Here is a 17,951-nt window from a genome sequence, read left to right as displayed (position 1 = left end):
AGCATCATCATTCCTTCATCCATTCACAATCATTGTTTTTTCCCTTAATCCACACCCCTAGGTGATAAGTTTGTCCATCATTTCTTTTACCGTTTGGTCTCTCGGCTGAACATAATGGTGGCGCGAGCAGCTCCACTTGGTTTTTTAAAAATGCTCAGCCGTGAACTTCTGGTGAACTCAGGCGAATCCCTTCCTTCAGTAGTAAACCTTGGCAGTTTCAGCCTGTTACACATTGTCTAACTAGAAGGTTGATAATATATTTGTCCTTTAACATAGTGATAAAATATACGCTAATAAAAGTGAATATTCATAGATTCAGGACTAACAAAGTAACAAACAGAAACTCAAACTAACAAAAGGTGCAAATACATACTCAGTTGATTACATTGTGTTGATTACATTATAATGTTTACATTGTAAACATAATATCATGGATATTTGGCATACTTTTTAATAATATTATAATACTTGTATTCTACGTTATATAGTGCTAAATAATATTCCATATATTTCCCCCACACACAATCCTGTCCATCCAGCCCAGGAGGGAGGGCAAAAACCCTATCACCCAGGGAAATTCCACTCCCAGCCCGCCACAGGCGCGCCCCCCCCCCCCTTCGGGGTCCATGGCAGGCATGGCTCACAAACTACTAACACTGAGAATCAACCAACAGCAGCACAGGGGGTACATCAGGAAGGGAGGGGAGGATCACCATAAAATGACCTCCCATGAATATATTGCATGTATAGCAGGACTACAAAATCTATTACAAACTCAATACAAAAACAGATATATCTAATACAAAGATAAGTAAAAGGTTAACTAATAACATTGCATACTACTATAACGGACAGTCTGTCATAATCAGAAAATCCCAGATGTCATGGGAGGCAGGCATGCTGCAGGTCTCCCGCCCGGAGTATTCACACACGGTACGGCCGAACTTCAGCTATGGGCAGGACTGCATCCAAGGTGTCTATGTCGCCATCCGTTTCCGTGTTGGTCCAGGAGGATGCCGCTCCAAACGGTCCTCCCACCACTCTAGACATTGCAGCTATAGTCGTCTGCCGGGACAGTGCTCTCCCCACTAGGGAGCGAACAAGAGGAACTACACAACAAAAGATTAGTAGCAGAGCAAAAATGAGCACAGCACCCACATAGAGTGCTTTCATAAGGGCTTGCTGCCAATTTCCCCACATATCATACCACCAGTCAAACAACCCATCATGTTGTCCTGCATTACTTGCCATCTCATCCTGTAACCCCGGCAACTTTCTCATAGCCTCAGTAAAGGAACCATCCGGGGCTGTATTATTAAAAATAAACGTACAGCACTGATCCCCGAACAGCACACACACTCCCCCTTTTTCTGCCAGGAGCTAATCCAGGGCTATCCTGTTCTGCCAGGCCATCAGACTGGTGGCCTGAAGCTGCTCCCCCAGAGATGCGAGTGCCTCCTGAGTATAGTTGGTAAACCTCTGCTGATTATAGTACAAATAATTTATCCATTCCACATTTTTGTTAATAGTAGGCCAAATCAATATCGATTCGAAACCAGCAGCTATCTCACTTCTCACCTTATATTTCTCTGGAATGCCCCTTGGCTGGCCAATTGCGTCTATATATACATTGGGATGATTCTCGTAATTTGCAACAAATCTGCGGGACCTAGACGGTCGTCTTCTAGAATATATATCCACCTTGCTGACTAACATTATCCTAGCGCAGAGGCCTCCCCAATTATAGGGAAGAGTAGGCCTCAATCCACCCTCCTTACCACACAGCCACCACACATCTGCCAGGGGCACACTCTGGATTTCTAGCGCAGGACCTGCACACAACACACAACCCTCCTGCCCTAATGAAGCGGCGATATACTTAGCCTATTTATACCACCAATTTCCAAGCATATGTTTTGCTAACCCATCCAGGTCTACTTCATCCTGGGTATATTCTACAATTTGCTCACTCTCCTCACACCCATATCTCCTCCCTATCTCTCCGCTTTCGCTCATTGTTATCTGAGAGGTTATTCAGCATCAAAGGACAAGGCGGAGTCAGTGAAGTCAATTGTTCTGAACTCACCTGACCTGTGGTCCTGCTGTGCCCCCAGACCTGAAGGGCCGGATATATCATTAGCATCACCAATATCATCGCTGTCAGCCCTACCAGAACCCACAGCTTCGTGTCCTGTCTGGAGTGGCTGGTCTGCTTGCGACGCTCCCTCTTGACCCTCAGTCTGCTCTGAACCTGAAACTGGCTCCTCTCCAAGCTGTGGAGCTCCTCTGGGAGCTCCATCAGGGCCATCTGAGTCAAGGGCAGCTGCATCCTCTGTGTCGTTTTCAGTGACTATCTGCCTTTCGTGCAGTACTCTAGTGCAGTGGTTCAAATGATACCACGTGTTACTCCCTTCTACCTGTACTGCTGTTGCTATGGCTCGTGTCACCTTGAAGGGTCCCTCTCGTCGGGGCTCGTGCCACTTTCGCCGGAACACTCGCAGGTAGACTTTATCTCCTGGAAAGATGACTGGCTCCTTCTGGTCTGTGTCTTCTTTCTGTGCTTTCTCCCTTTCCTGTTTGGAAATAGCTTTGTGTATTTTGGTTAACGTCCTCATGTACAACTTTAATTCATCCCCCAGCTGATCTAGGCTGGGTCCCTTATACGGCCCCCTCCAAGTCGATCCAGGCATTGGTCTCCCTGTCAGCATTTCATGCGGAGACAAATGCGTCACCCTGTGCGTTTCCATCCGATACGCCATCAAGGCTGTTGGCAGTGCATCTACCCAGTTCATTTTCGTGGTGGCGCAAATCTTATTCAGTTTCTGCTTAAGTGTGCCATTCACTCTCTCCACCATACCCTGCAACTGAGGGTGATACACACATCCCAACCTTTGTTTTATTCTCAGCTGTTGAACCACTAACTTAGTAACTTTCCCCACAAATGCAGCTCCATTATCAGAGCTGATTTCAGTTGGTATCCCAAACCTCGGAATCACCTCTCTGATCAGGAATTTCACCACTGTCATCGCCTCCATGTCCTTGGACGGTATTGCCTCCACCCGTCTGCTGAACCTGTCCACAATCACACATATATCGCTTTCCATATGCTGTTTTTCCCATGTCCACATAGTCCATCACCAAGTGTCTGAACGGTCCCTCCGGCACTGGAATGTGCCCTACTGGGGCTGTGATTGCTTTGCGTACATTGTTCTTAATGCACACCTCACATTCTGACAACCTTGTATCCACCATTGCTTGCAGCTGTGGTGCCCAGAAACCTTGCGGTGTAAAAACACCTTCCCCCTTGTGCAATGGTCAAGACCATGCGCATCCGTTATCAAAATGTTCACCAAAGACAGAGGTGCGGCCAAAAGCCCCTCATGGTTGCTATACAGACCATTAGCATCCTTAGAGGCCCCCCTTTTTAGCCACACTGAGGCCTCATAGGGGCCCGCACGCTCCTGCAGGGCCACCAGATCAGAAACAGTAAGGTCCAGCCCTATAGTCACCATAGGCAAAAGATGAGCAGTCCTGACCTGTGCAGCCGCCCTGGCTGCCGCATCAGAGGCCGCATTGCCTTGAATAACAAAATCACGACCTTTGCGGTGGGCCTGACACTAAACAATAGCCAAACGCTTGGGACGCATCATTGCGTGTAGCAACTCCAAAATCTGATTATAATGCTGAATGGGGGAGCCGTCAATTTTGCGAAACCCCCTTTGCTTCCAGACTGCTCCAAACAGATGGCATACATCATTTGCGTATGCAGAGTCTGTGTAGATTGTAACCGTCTTATGTTGTCCTCGCCGGCACGCTGCAGTCAAAGCCTTTATCTCCACTAATTGAGCGGAACACGGTTGTGCCACTGGCTCTGAAACGAGAGTGTGAAAATCATCACCCTGTGCCTGAACTACAGCAAACCCAGCCTTCAAGGCATCCCCATCTCTCCAACATGAGCCATCCACAAACAAAACCATCTCGCTATTTTCAGTGGGAGAGCTCTCCAAGTCTGGTCTCAGTTTAGTGTAAACCAAAGACTCTGCCACACACTCATGTGGCTGCCCTTATCCTCCAGGGGAATGCTGTCTGCAGGGTTCACTGTAGTGCAGCGCTTTATTGTCACATCCGGGTAAGAGAGAAATGCAAAGTACGCTAACTGCCTTGCTGGGGTCAACACACATTTGCCTTTGTCAATAAGGTCCACCACCTTATGTGAAGTATAAATTGTCACTGGATAACCCATTGTGATGGCAGTGGCCTTTTCATAGCCTAAATAGGCAGCCACCACTGCCTGGAAACAGGGTGGGTATCCGTGAGCCACATTGTCCAGCTTCATGCTATAGTATGCCAATGGCTGCTTCCGTCTGCCAGGACACAAGTCCTGAGTGAGCAGGGCTGTCCCAAAGCCGTCCTTCCTGTTCCCGACATACAGATAAAACGGCTTGGTGTAGACTGGGAGGCCCAGAGCAGGTGCATTCTGGTGCTTCTGCTTGATAGATTCAAATGCTACCGAGTTCAAATTAAGGGGGCCTTCAAATTAGTGTGGCCCTCCTCCTTTATCAGTGCCCACTACGGTGCCACCTTCACAGCACAGTCCTCAATCCAGTCCACGCTGAATCCTGTCGTCCCTAAAAAATGTCAGCATCTGTGACACAGTCATGGGTTTCGGAGCCTTAGTGATTCCTTTTAGCTGTTCTGCTGCTATAGCTTTCATCCCGTGGCTGATCTCACGCCCCAAGTACGTAACCTGCTCTTGGCAGTACTGCAACTTGGCCTTGGACACCTTATGGCCCCCTTTTGCCAAGACCTTCAGCAACTGCACTGAGTCCTGGTGGCAGTCTGCCAGCGTTTCCGCACACAACAATAGATACAGTATGTGGAGTATCACTGTACTTTTTAAATTCAGTCTAAGTCTGCCTTAAGCACCTGATTAAAAACATGCGGCGAATGCTTAAATCCCTGTGGCATCCTCGTCTAGGTATACTGCTGACCCCAGTAGGTGAAAGCAAACAGAAACTGTGACTGTTCTGCAAGGGGCACACTGAAAACGCTGAACACAAATCCACAACTGTAAACCATTTTGCAATGGGGGGGCGCATTTGTCAACAGTGTGTGGATTGGGAACTTCTGCTGTCTGATCCTCCACTACCTCATTTACTGCACGCAAATCATGTACCAGCCTCCACTTTTCACCTCCTGCCTTTGGCACAGGCAAGAGGGGGGTGTTGCAGCAGCTAATGGTAGGCACCAACACCCCTGCATCCAGTGATCCCTCTATCGTTTCCCTTATACCTTCCTCGGCCTCAGGTTTCAAGGGGTACTGGTTTTTCCAGGGTGGTGTGCACCCCGGCTTAAGATAAATTTCCAGTGGGCTAGCTGAATTTACTAGGCCTACATCTGTATCATGAGCAGTCCACACCTCCTCAGGCACTTCTGTTTCCATTTCCTGCCAACATTCCTCTGTACTTTCTTTTGAATCACACAAAACTCCTATCATGCTCCACAGCCACGAATCTCTGTTGTCTAACTTCAAATCACCTACAACCTTTGCACTCCACTGAATCCTTAACATCTTCTCTCCTGCCGCTGCCTGCACACCTTCACGCACCGTCGGCACCCAAACCACCTGCTTTGCTCGCCGCATCATTTCTCCCAGATCCAGCATGGACTGATTAAAAGCCATCGCTATGAGAATATGTTCTTTATGGCCCAGTTCAAAATAATGTCAGCTGCAGAAATATGGAGCACATGTAATTTACCTGTATTTTAGACGGCAGACGAGGGGCTGGGTGACGTCGTGGCTGGACGACTTGCAGTGTAGCTTGTTATCTGTGCATTCTGGCCAGCGTGCTAACTTCTGATTACTTTTGGCATTTGGTTCGATGTTACGTCATTTCCAGGTGTGTCGGTGCCCAGTATGAAGCTAATCGCCGCATTATAGGTATGAAAAGACAGAATAGCAAAAAAGTGAGAAAAAACTATACCTAGAGGACCACTAGAGGGAGCTCACACATTCTGTCGTACTTGCCACAGTAACAACAGTGATGTATAGGAACAGAGTTAGAAGACAGTAATTTATATATAAAGAATGCAGATTCATTAATCTAATTGGGTGGGCCCAGCTGTCAATACCACCCAGACTTATCCATAGCTCCGCCTCTGCGTCAGTCCATCTACCAAACTGGACAGCAAATTTACAACCGTTCTGTTTCAGTGGTTATATTTAAGGAATGTCACATTAGTAAATTCACACTTTACATGAACATCTGAAATGGGCAGAGACAAAATCGGCAGTACAGGCAGACCGATTTCTTTGAAACTCCTTTTTCCTTCAGCACCCTCTTACTGCAAAACCTCAATCCAAAGTATTCCATGTTATTCATCTCTGTGTAACTGTGGTCCATTAAAAGAAGGTGATGCTGCCTGAACCACCAGCCAAGGCTGGGAGGAAAGGGAGGAACACTAGTAAAATGAAGGAAGAAAAGCAGCCCACCCTATCTCATGGTCACGGATACAAAAGTCAGGGAGTGTTATGAAGAAGACACCACACTTAAGACCATTGGTTTTATGCAGTGAATTACACCAGAGAGAGCTTTTGCATTTCAGCTGTGTTACGTAACATTCCTCAGCCTTCAGATTTTTCCACAGATTGCAGGACATAATTTAGGGTGCCAAACAAAACAGTGGAACTGCAGTTGTCAGGTTTCCCGGGTAGCGACGGGCAGGTAAGTGGGCAGGAGGCAGGGAAAGACAAGGCAGGCAGGTGGAATACAGGGAAAACTGGGGATTTATTAAGGGAAAGAAGGCTACGGGCAGGACAGATCAACGGTAGTAACATCAATGACGGACAAATTTGTTTAATTCATTTTAATCCAAAAGTATACAACAACTAAATAAATCAACAATAATAAAACGAATAAAACCATTCCGACAGCTGCTAGTTTTTATTATGTATCAGACTATTGCTTGCCTTCGGCATTCCTGGTGTAATTACCTGCATAAATGTTTGACAGGAAATCTAATGAGTTTCCTTTTCCTCAGAGACAAATAGCGCCGAGTCTGTGCCGTCAAGCTGCTTGTGTGACCAAATAAAGCTTCAGACATAACTTGTTATCTGTGAGTAAACCTTACCTCTATCACTTCAGTATTAATAAAGGTTTATAAACAGGACTCTACGGCGATCTGTCACTTTGAATTCCAGTGGTTTTTATAAGGCAACCTATATTGTCACACCCTGCCAGTCCTGTCCTCGTGTGTGCCACGGCCCCTCGTTAACCTCGTGTGGAATCCCCTTGTCATCAGCTGTTGTGAGTTGGTTTTCATTAGTTCTGTGTATTTAAGTCCACGTCAGAGTTTGTTTCACTAGTCCTGTCATTGCATTATTATGACTATTCTGTCCCGTATGCCTCTCTGTGTGCCCATTAAAACTCTTACCTTGTGCCTCTAATAAATACCCGCGGCTTCCTGTCTGTTACAAAGTTTTCGATCCAAGCTGCTACAGTTCCTAAAATCCGTGCAGCTTTGAGCTTAAGCAAGAGCCATTTGTGGGGGACAACATCAAAGACCTCCTGGAAAGCTAAGTAGATGACATCATAGGCCTTTTTGTGATCAATTTCTCTTGTAGCTCCCTCAAAGAACTCCAACAGATTAGTCAAACAGAACCTTCCTCACCTGAATCCATGTTGGTTATCCCTCAGAATGTTACTTACCATTTTCACTTGGATTATAGCTTCCATTATTTTTTCCAGTTAAACTGATTGGCCTATAGTTTGCTGGATTACTTCGATCCCCTTTTTTGAATATGGGTGTTATATTAGCATGCTTCCAATCAGAAGGTACCACACCAGCAGATAAGGATTTCTGGAATAATAAAGTTAAAGGTCGGCTAATAATATTCCTCATCTCCTTTAAAACTGCAGGCAAGATGCCATCTATTTATTTTGAGCTTAGCTAGGCTTAGTACCACATCAGCCTCAGTTATACATATATTGGTCATAGACGACATTTGTTGGGGAATGAGGGGTTCAGATATGACCTTTCCATCAGTGAAAATCCCCTGCAACTCACGCAAGAAAGTCTGAAAAAAGGGAAATGTCTGTTCTGTCTTTACAACCCACACTGGTTTCCAATTTTTGTGCATAGCTCAGCAAGAGTACTGCTGTATCCTGAAAGAAGAGTTGTATACCATGCAGAAGATGGAGGAGAGAAGGGAGAGGGTCTTGGCAAAGGTTATTTGGGTGTTTTAGTACGAGAGGGGGATATAGGGCTGTCGGAACAAACAGGTACGCTTCGGTCTCTTCAGGAATATTAAAAGTATGAAATATAAAGCGAGACAAAATCATGAAATATTATAAGCAATAGTAAGTAGTCCCTTTAATGATTACAAAATTATGGAATATCAGACAAAATTACGAAATATCATAAGCATTGCTAAGTAGTCCTGTCATGAAGAGTGAAGACGACTGTTGGTGTCGGGAGTGGTGGGCGGCGAGTGCCACCTTGCGGACCGCGTAGGAACTGTAGTTTTGAGTTTTAGCACCCTGCTTGTTCAGTCCAAGAGCCGTACGTTTGTATTTGGTTAACGTTTGCTCCCTTAACTGTAATCCTTTATTATGTTTATGATTTAAGTTCTGCATTTTAAGTATGTTTAAATACCTTATTTATGAAGGATGGCATAACATTGTGTTCTTAGTGCAGTTAGCACAATAGCTCTGCAGCCGACTTAGCATGGGCTAACTCATTTAAATATTGTTTAAATATAAAAGGCTGTTAATTTATCATTCCGGAACGAGATAATTGCTGTTATTTGGCGGTGTGTGATGTTTACCGGGAGTTCAATTTGGTTGTTGCAGAACCACACGTATATTCCCACGAAAGCAAGTTGCTGTTGTTAATAAAGGCTGGTGGAACGACGGACTGATGCATTCTGACCGATGCACACTCAGGGCTCTTAACGCCATAAGCAAGCAACATTAATAGGCGGCACCTCCTTCTTCACAAGTCCCTCTAATGATTAAAATGCATCAGCAGCTGCAACGCTATTCACAATCGGACGTGCCATCATCACCCACGGACTGGGGAGCCCCTTTCAGTCCTGGCAGGAGCCCAACACTGAGTCCTGATAAGTGCCAGGCGATGCACGCTCTATCCCACGGCTAAGCTCCGGTTAGTACTGAGTTCTCCCCCTTCCTTTAGGCCACTTTAAAAAAAATTGGTTCTTGTCCCCTCCCGACCCGCCGAAATGCCTCCGATCCGAATTTTATTTCGTAAAAATCGCATGGAAAACGCCCAAGAATGACGAAATTTGAATTTCCCGTGCATTCCACATCGACGATTGTCGATTCGGAACCACTCGGGAACCCTCGGCGCAGATGCCGTTTTCCAGCCATTTTGTTTACACTTACTTTGAGTGGGGAAATTCTCGGATGTTTTCAAGAGGGTCCAGCTGCAGAAGACGGTAGAGTGGAGCTCCACAGGAAAAATGTCATCTCCACAGGAAATATGTCATCTCCACAGGAAACACGTGATCTTTAAGAACGTAAAGTGGGGCTAATCTTTACGACGTAAAGTGGGGGTCCACAGGAAACATGCGATCTACACTGTTTGTACCAAGAGAGAGTCTGGACTAAGTCTTCGAACCTGAAGTAAGTTAAGCGACGCGACAAACATATAAAAATAATATCGTGTGCACACAATATTTGAGTCTAACGTTATGTTGCTTGACGAGCTGTTTTAGCACTTGTCATATAGAGCTGGCTTTCCATGAAAACGTTTAATGTTTACTTTAAAAAAAATGTATTTTTGCTCGTTTTGCTGCAAAGTCTTATTAACCATCTGACAGTTACGTGTATTTAGTTAGAAGCCGTAGGCGCAGTAATCCTTACACTTTGTATTGTGTTTTCTGATATTACAGTTGCCATTACATTAAAAGGAACATTGTTTTATAAACCAAATTGTAAACATGGATCCCCGTTTAAAAGCGGCTTTGCTTTTTCAAGGTATGTTGCATCCGATTTCATGCGCAGTGAGTTTGTTGATTTTTACTACATATTTTCGATAATCTTTATAACAAATTCTTTTAATAATTTCACCAGCATGACAAGTAGATAGTAATAAGCATTGTTTTTAATAAACATCGTTTGTTGATCTCTGTGGTTTGACTCAGGTTTTCAGTTTATTTTAGAGGCTTTTAATATTTTACTTAGACCTTTTTCATATGCATGCTATCAGTATGGAATAAATTGCTTAAATATAATTTCATTCAGTTGATTTATACTAGTATATTTTTGCTTACAGACAAAATTATACGGCGGTGCACACTACCATGCTGGGACAAGGTACATTGTCACCCGGACTTGGCTTCCTCCCTACAACTGTGAGCCACTTCAATCCCTTTCTGTAAGTACAAATTTTCCTGGGTGATTATTATTTAGAACTAGTGTAAGAGTACTTCATGTAAAATATTGATCTCCATTTCAGAATGATGCAGAGAGGAAGGACATTATTGTGTTCCCACTATGGACTCCTGGGCATTTTTAGCTTTGTGTATGTAGGAGCACATCAATACCATACAATACACTTAACCGAATAAAAGCCAAAAGTCTGAGGATGTTAGGATTTTAAGATTTTATTGTAATTGTGTCAGTTACATCTTGGTACAGCTTTAATTTACACATTTTAAGCCATGGGCAACTACTGTGAATCATTGACTGACTGTTATTGCAATGGCATTGCTTAACACCTTGAGTAACTGTCTCTTAGGTGATGAAGCCAGGTATAAAAGAAATGTTCTTTCTCGACTCATGATGTGCTAAGAAAAGGACATGATTTGGTGGCCACCAATATGTGTCACTCTTGAGGTCAATTTTCTGTTTATGTTAGTGTGCAGGAACCTGTTCAGTGTTCCAGGTTAAGTACATTTTAGATCACGTTCTGATCTATTTTGTGTTCAGCATGTCTTCAGTTTATTCAGTGAATTCACATGCTTACTTGACAGACCTGTACTGTGGAGTACAGCCTTTTGATTAAAAGGTGATACATCAGATGTTAAATCAGATATTTAAATAATAGTATTAAAATACCTAGAAGATGAGTTCTGACAGTAGAATTGGTTTATCCGATATAGTTACCAAATTAAATTGTCGTTATAATTGGGCAGTGCAGTTCAGTCTGAATAAATGTGTCAGCTAAATGCTGTAAATGTTAAAATATGATGAAACAGAAATTACAGAACTTCTGTAGAGGTTGATCAAGACTAAGCATATGAATGTACTTTCGGGTCAGTCCATGCCAAATCAACCAGGGGCTCCATGGGCATCATTCCTGATTTTGATGAAAACTTGGTATGTAAAATTTGATCCTTATAGAGAACACTGAAAATTCCCCAAGTTTTATTGAAAAATTCTGATGCAGTCCAAAGTTATGGCCCTTTCAAATTTGGGTGCCACGCCCCTTTTTTGCACTCGCGAATCACGCATGTAATTTGTAAGGGTTTTCAAGAGACCATATGTTCGCTTCTAAGCATGCTAGAGAGCTGAAAATTGCTCTCCTGGTATACATTTCCCTGCTCTTTCAGAATCTGGCATTAAAATTAAGCTCACGGGAAGCACTTCAAAGCTATGGACTTGCAAAAATCAGTTTTTGGTTCACATCTGAATTTTTCAATAAAACTTGGGGAATTTTCAGTGTTCTCTATAAGGATCAAAATACCAAGTTTTCATCAAAATCAGGAATGATGCGCATGGAACTTTTCTGGACATTGGTTGATTTGGCACGGACTGACCCTTTCACATTTTGCTAATTGTGTACAGGCTGTGTTTTTAAGCCTGTTTATAAAGAGCATGCTGCTGCAGCATTAACAGTTAACAGTTGTTAACAATTAATACTTTATTTGTACTAGCAGTAATTTCTGTATGTTATATCTTAAAATAACAGGAAGCTTGCAGAGAATATCAGTCCAGGGGAGTGGTCTGAAATGAATGGCTTTGAGTTGGAGCATGTGATCATGTGTGTGATTATATAGAGATTTTCTAATACAGGTATATTGATGAAATGTGATTAAAGAGTGTTTTATCCCATTGTGATAATAAAGGGGTTTCCAAGACAAGACTTTGAGGTTGACTGTGGCATCTACATGTTGATGGTAAGATTCGTCATTCAGATATTTTTGGACTGTCAAGATGCTTTTGAGAATAAGTCATGAACATTGACATTTATTTTTTAATTGACAGTCTGCTTTATATGTGGTGCTGGATGCTCCCTTTTATTACACCATAGTAAGTAGCTCTTTTTAGAGAGCAATAAAGTATGTGTGCAAAGAAGTCACTAAATGACACTAAATTGATTTTTAATAGTTAGACATGCCGAAATTGCGGAAATGGTGGTGCCTGCTGCTAATGGAAAACTTTGATCTCCGAAGGTCAGTGTGTGTGTATCTGTTAAGTTTGACTGAAAAATGAAATTAAAGACACATTATTAATATCAGTATTTCTCCATTATAAGTTATGGGAAGGTATTTGCACACTGGACAAAGGAATCAGAGGCTGTGCTGAGAGGTGAACATGCACCTGTATTCAGACTAAGAAAGCGCAAATCTGTGGAACTTAGCCTGGTCAGTGCACACTTTAAACCTTACTTTTAGCAGTAAATTGTTTTACTTCTGAAAAAGTGTTATAATAATGTTTCTTCCTATGCTTCTGACAGAAACCAGCAGAAGGGATGTGCTGGATGGAGACAACATAGAATCCAAGGAGCCATTCCTCTTTGGTTTTCAGGTCCAAGAGGACATGGAATTATTTTTACAGGCCTGTGTTGACCAGCGGGGCCTTCGGATTAATGCTGTCTGTTATAAGAATGATTAAATTACTGGCACATGAGTGTGTTGATTATTATTTTTTTTATTTCATCCTGTTTGTTGTTGCCTTCTAAATAAATTTAACAGTTTATTAAATATAATTATTACATGTCGATCATCATTTATACAACTAGTGTATGTATGTGTGTGTGTGTGTGTATATATATATATATATATATATATATATATATATATATATATATATATATATATATATATATATATATTATTTTCTATATATTATTTTCTATATATATGTGTATGTTTATAACACTTAAGATATTTTATGACTTTATATGTATATATACGCCCGGCTTGTCCGATCCTCGTGTGTGCCACGCCCCCTGATTATGCTTCCCTGATCTTGCCCAGCTGTGTCCGATTATATTCGCCCAGTCCTGTCTATTTCAGTCCATGTCTTACCTTAGTTCATTGTCCGTCATTGATGTTACTGATGTTTGTTGATGTCAGTGCCTGCGTTTTGCCCCCTTTGGTCCTGCCCGTCAATAAATCCCCGTTTTTCCCCGTATTCCGCCTGCCTGCTTCCTGCCCACTCGCCTGCCCGTGCGATCACCCGCTTCACCTACGATCGCAACCACCGATCTTGACATATACACATATATAAACTTTTCTATAATGAACAAAAACATGTGTTTATTCGCCAGAACTGTAACAGAGTGGAGATCGCGTGTTTCCTGTGGAGCTCCACTCTACAGTCGTCTGCAGCTGGACCCTTCTCGATGTTTTAGGTCTTTTTCTCCATGCCATGGCCTTTGTGGTGGCCAGTATCGCCCAGGAAGGGAGAGGGGTGCTCCTGAAGGACTGGTACGGTGTGAAGATCGTTGTAGTGTGTATATATTCAGACTTTCTCAAAGACTTTTGAAGGAATAGTTCATGGACAGTGTGTTTGAATAGAACAGGGTTTCGTGATGTGATTTGGGCAAGTGCAGTTAAATTCATATAGTCTTGAAAATACTAGCTTCAATCTAGTTTTCTCAAAATTGTGTAATCCTAGTCTTGGAATGGTTTCATGAACCTAAATTTGTCTCTACCTGAGATGGGCTGGTGCAAAGATTTAAATCTGGGGAAGTGATGTGGTACTTATGTTCTTAAGTACTTGTTTGTAGAGTTGCAATTCCTTGTTCAACCATTCAGGTTCCTGTATTTTGTAAATTCCTTGTGTTTTAACATGTTTTAATACACTTTCTAGATATATATTTTAAAATCTTGGTTGTTCATTTAAATGGGAATGACAAACAGAATATTGGTTTCAAATAGTATAATTTTTATATTCACGAATGAAACATCAGCATAAAGTATCCAAATCCATAGTTGGGAAGGCATTTATGAGATACACATGGATCAAGGAATTTACATTCTTGTATTTTCTTACATTTAATATATTTGAAACGCAACAAACTGGAAGAACTGAGGAGGCGTACGAAGTAGGTCTGCTCTCTTCGGTATGTATTTTCAAATATGTATTTTCTTACATATTTGAAAGTCCAAACAGTCAATCAAAATTTGTAAAAAAAAAAAATTAAAATCCCTACCCACCCCCTCCAAAAAAAGGGACGAGAACCATTTTTTTTTTTTTAAGTGGCCTTATACTAAATTGGTGAAAACGACTGTGTGCGTGTGGGCAGGAATTGGGCTGGCCAAGCTCACCCCTCCCCTCAGGCAATGCACTCTCAGTTCTCCAATTCTCACCTAAGTGGAGTGAAATGGCCTGCAGCTGCAGAGCATACCAAATAACACTTTCTCTTTTAATTTCTAGAAAAACAAGGCAAATGTCCTTGGGTGACGCTCTTTCTTCTTCTTAAAACCAAGATAACTGGCCCAGGATGAGATAAGCGTTCCGCCAAACCAAGTATTGGTAAAAATAAATTAATATATAAAAAGTTATATACAGTAAGTGGTCAGTGAAAAAGATGTTTGTGCAGTTCCACCTTGGCACAATAATATGGGTGAATCATGGACGACATACTTGAATCTCGGGATGATTAGTCCATACACCATCAGAATCAATCATTACCTCAATCTCCTTATATGTATGTCTGCTAGGTGGAGTTGAACAATCACAACTTCCTAGAATATTACAGTATCAGGAGGACAGCGAACGACTCTTATTAATCCTATGCTACGTGGGCGACGTAATCGTCCGCGAGTTCGTTCCGATACATTCGGTGCCTTGGCCATGGTTCACCAATATATGTTTTGTGCAAGACGTTTACGGTATAACCTGCGGGCATAGATACATAAGCAGGTGTCCCATGTGGATAATAATGTGACAACAATTAAAATTTTTATTGCAGGATGTATGATCACGTCCAGGAAGCGTCGGGCCTTTGGGGACCAGCCTTCAAATATACTCCACCAGGCATTCTGAGCCGTGGATTCAATAGTTTTTCCCAAAGCTACCAATATCCCTCCGACCACAAAGGTATGCACAGCCAATTAAGTAGTGTTATGCCATTGAAGAGGTCTTCAGCCATTTGCATTAATTGCAGAGATTCATTTAACAGTTAAGCATGATCCCACAATGATATTCCTATAACGGAATGTAGTGGGCGCCACATCTTCTGAAGTGTGATTTATTAACACTAGAAGCCCAGTGCTGGTTTGACCTACTTACAGTATAGCGCGGCTAGGCGGTCAAAAGACCGCTAAGTCTTCAGAGAGGGACACTGTTACTGATACATAATGACCGCTAGATGGCGCTTTTTGCACAAAGCAAATGATTTGGTTATAAGATCAGGTATGTTGATAGTTTCTGATTGAGTCGACTGAGAAAATCTTCTGAAAAAGACTAGTTTCATAGTATTTGTTTTTAATCTTTATCTTATCTTGTGAAGGTTTGTCACAACTTGGCTTTCTTTTGTATTCAGATTCACCCACTTCAGAGAACTTTGAGGAAATTGCATGAATAAATTTATATAGGCATTATACTGAACATATTGAATGATACATTAAAGAAGCTCATTAAAATCATAAAAATTTACAGTCTATAATATATGAAGGCTTTGCGCTCTATTTAACGGTATGAGAAAATTACATGTCGCAGCACTAAACATTTTAAACACCTTTAAAGGAATTACTATATGATTATATTCCAGAGACAGCGGTTCATTCGTTGGTTCGTTCTGACAACATTAAAACATCCACATTAAACATTTAAATATTAAAAACACGGAAAGCAAGAAAGTGGTGTGTGTGTGTGTGATGCCCGGCCCGTCCGCTCCTCGTGTGTGCCACGCCCCCTAATTACCCACGTGTGATTTCCTGATCGTGCCCAGTCGTGTCTTGTTTTCTGCCTTGTTCCGTGTATTTAAGTCCCTGTTTTGCATTAACCCCTTGTCTGTCATTGAAAGTGTTGCGTGATACCTGTACCTTGTTTCCTGTCCCGGTCGCTCCATTAAACCCTGTTCGTCCCGCATCTTGCCTGCAACTTGCTTTTACTGCTCTTCGAGCCGCCCCAACCACGCTCGCTCAGCGAACCCGTCCTTCCGAGCGTGACAGTGTGGCGGCTCGATAAGAACATGATCAAAGAATTAAGCATGTTGTGATTTATTTTGTTATTTGTCTGACTGTATTTACGTAGTTTTAAGTGGACTGATTTCTGACTAATTTTCAAGCATGTGCAACAAGCAATGACAGATATTGACGTTAGTTTCACACATTCAAAAATATTCAGTGACTGCGTTGCTAGTGACATTTGCGTTTGGTTTATACTTTCATAAGGTTTTCGAATTTTTAACCAATATGTTTTGTGTTGCCATTTCCAAATATATGTGTTATTCTAACATCCGGAATACGGCACGTATGGTAGATGTTCATGGACGTGGATGGTACTCACACAAAGGATGTGAGGACCGACTTCAAATAGCATATCTCGGGGGGGCCAATAGTACTATTGGCACACGTTTCCCTTTGTATCAAAACATGGGTTAGTATGACGTGTTCGTAGTGAGCATATATATCCTCTATCAATTTTATCACAATCTCGTATATCATACCTTTTGTTAATATAGGTATCAAGCTATTCTCCCTTTACCTGTAGAGTCCATTAATCACGGCGGGGGTTGCGGAAAATAAGGAGGACGCTATAGCGGATCAGTCCAATATTTATCTTCTCCGTCAACTCCGGGAGAGAGAGCAACAGGACAGAGACAAAAAAAATCCAAAATCGAGGTAGTGAAAACAGACAGGTGGTCAGGCGATCGGCATCGGCAGTGAGAGGGCTAGGCTATAAGCAAAGGTCGGAAGAGACAGAACAGAGGTAGAGACAGGTCAGGGAATAAACGCTGGAACTTAGCACGGAGGGCTGAAGATCGGCAGGTGTGCCAGACACGAATAAAAAGGCTCGCCGATTACCCCGACGGGCATCAGCTGGTAGAGGAGGGCAAACGGTAAGCGGTCCTGCCGGTTCTCGGGACAGGTGTAGAAGCGCTACGGCCGCTGCTCAACTCCCTCCTAGGGAAACCAGCGGGGGTGTGGCAGGGGAGTCCCGTGTGACGTCATAGGGGCTTCCCCTGGGCGATCCACGACACCATTATGCCCCTCCAGCTATTATGGACAACCCGTGGAATCTACATCGAGCTTGGTGTGTAGCTACATTATACATTCCCCCATGCCCAGTGCATAAAGTATCATTACACTGAGGTATTTCAGGCTTTAGATGTAACCACATAGTAGAACTAATACTCCACAGTTGCTTCCATGCACTATGATTAGATGTCAATAACATTCGTTGAACATTATTTCGTTGTATTTTGGCATTTAACATAGCCATAGTACATGCAGTCCAATTCATCCATCGAGTTCGGTCACAGCCACTTGAGGGGGCACTCCGGCAGACGCAAGGATGTTCTTCCCCCTATAACACCCCCTGCAGAAGTACATCTCACTTCCATTAGTAGGGGCCAGTTCAGCATGGTTGGTTTGCTGGACAGGTGAAGTTGTCTTGCTGTCGATCTTGTATGCTGCTTCTCCATCCAATCCTAAAAGTGGAAGTGTGCTCCAGCTCGGTCCCTGGGACTGTATCATAGCCGAAGGCTGTCAGCAGCATTGGCCACGCCGTCCACCAGGGCCATTGCGC

The 17,951-nt window shown here is 42.8% G+C and overlaps 1 protein-coding gene and 1 long non-coding RNA gene across 4 annotated transcripts; one reads left to right on the top strand and one right to left on the bottom strand.

The window, feature by feature from the left end:
• Nucleotides 1–618: 618 nt before the first annotated feature.
• LOC125748321 (uncharacterized protein K02A2.6-like) lies at nucleotides 619–9,543 on the bottom strand. 3 transcript variants are annotated; one of them, XM_049024338.1, is made up of 3 exons: nucleotides 2,448–4,273; nucleotides 2,087–2,116; nucleotides 619–1,109 (listed from the first exon to the last, which is right to left on the bottom strand). In XM_049024338.1, exons 1-3 carry the CDS (start codon nucleotides 3,126–3,128, stop codon nucleotides 1,089–1,091), a joined length of 732 nt encoding a protein of 243 aa, XP_048880295.1. In that variant the 5' UTR covers nucleotides 3,129–4,273; the 3' UTR covers nucleotides 619–1,088. The 3 variants fall into 3 exon arrangements, 2 of the variants coding, with proteins under 2 accessions (XP_048880295.1, XP_048880294.1); XR_007399507.1 differs by lacking the exon at nucleotides 619–1,109 and adding exons at nucleotides 5,760–5,923; nucleotides 9,405–9,543 and having other exon boundaries at nucleotides 1,858–2,573; XM_049024337.1 differs by lacking the exon at nucleotides 619–1,109 and having other exon boundaries at nucleotides 1,858–2,116.
• Nucleotides 9,544–9,609: 66 nt separating this feature from the next.
• LOC125748363 (uncharacterized) lies at nucleotides 9,610–12,997 on the top strand. Its single transcript, XR_007399518.1, has 5 exons — nucleotides 9,610–9,644; nucleotides 9,914–9,998; nucleotides 10,297–10,398; nucleotides 12,092–12,610; nucleotides 12,703–12,997. It is a non-coding gene; the product is annotated as an uncharacterized LOC125748363 (long non-coding RNA).
• Nucleotides 12,998–17,951: the final 4,954 nt, after the last annotated feature.

The sequence above is a fragment of the Brienomyrus brachyistius genome, chromosome 9 (genome assembly GCF_023856365.1).
Source record: "Brienomyrus brachyistius isolate T26 chromosome 9, BBRACH_0.4, whole genome shotgun sequence".
Taxonomy (NCBI): Eukaryota; Metazoa; Chordata; class Actinopteri; order Osteoglossiformes; family Mormyridae; genus Brienomyrus; species Brienomyrus brachyistius.
The sequence above is the reverse complement of the archived record's forward strand: the minus strand, read 5'-3'. Positions and strand labels throughout refer to the sequence as shown.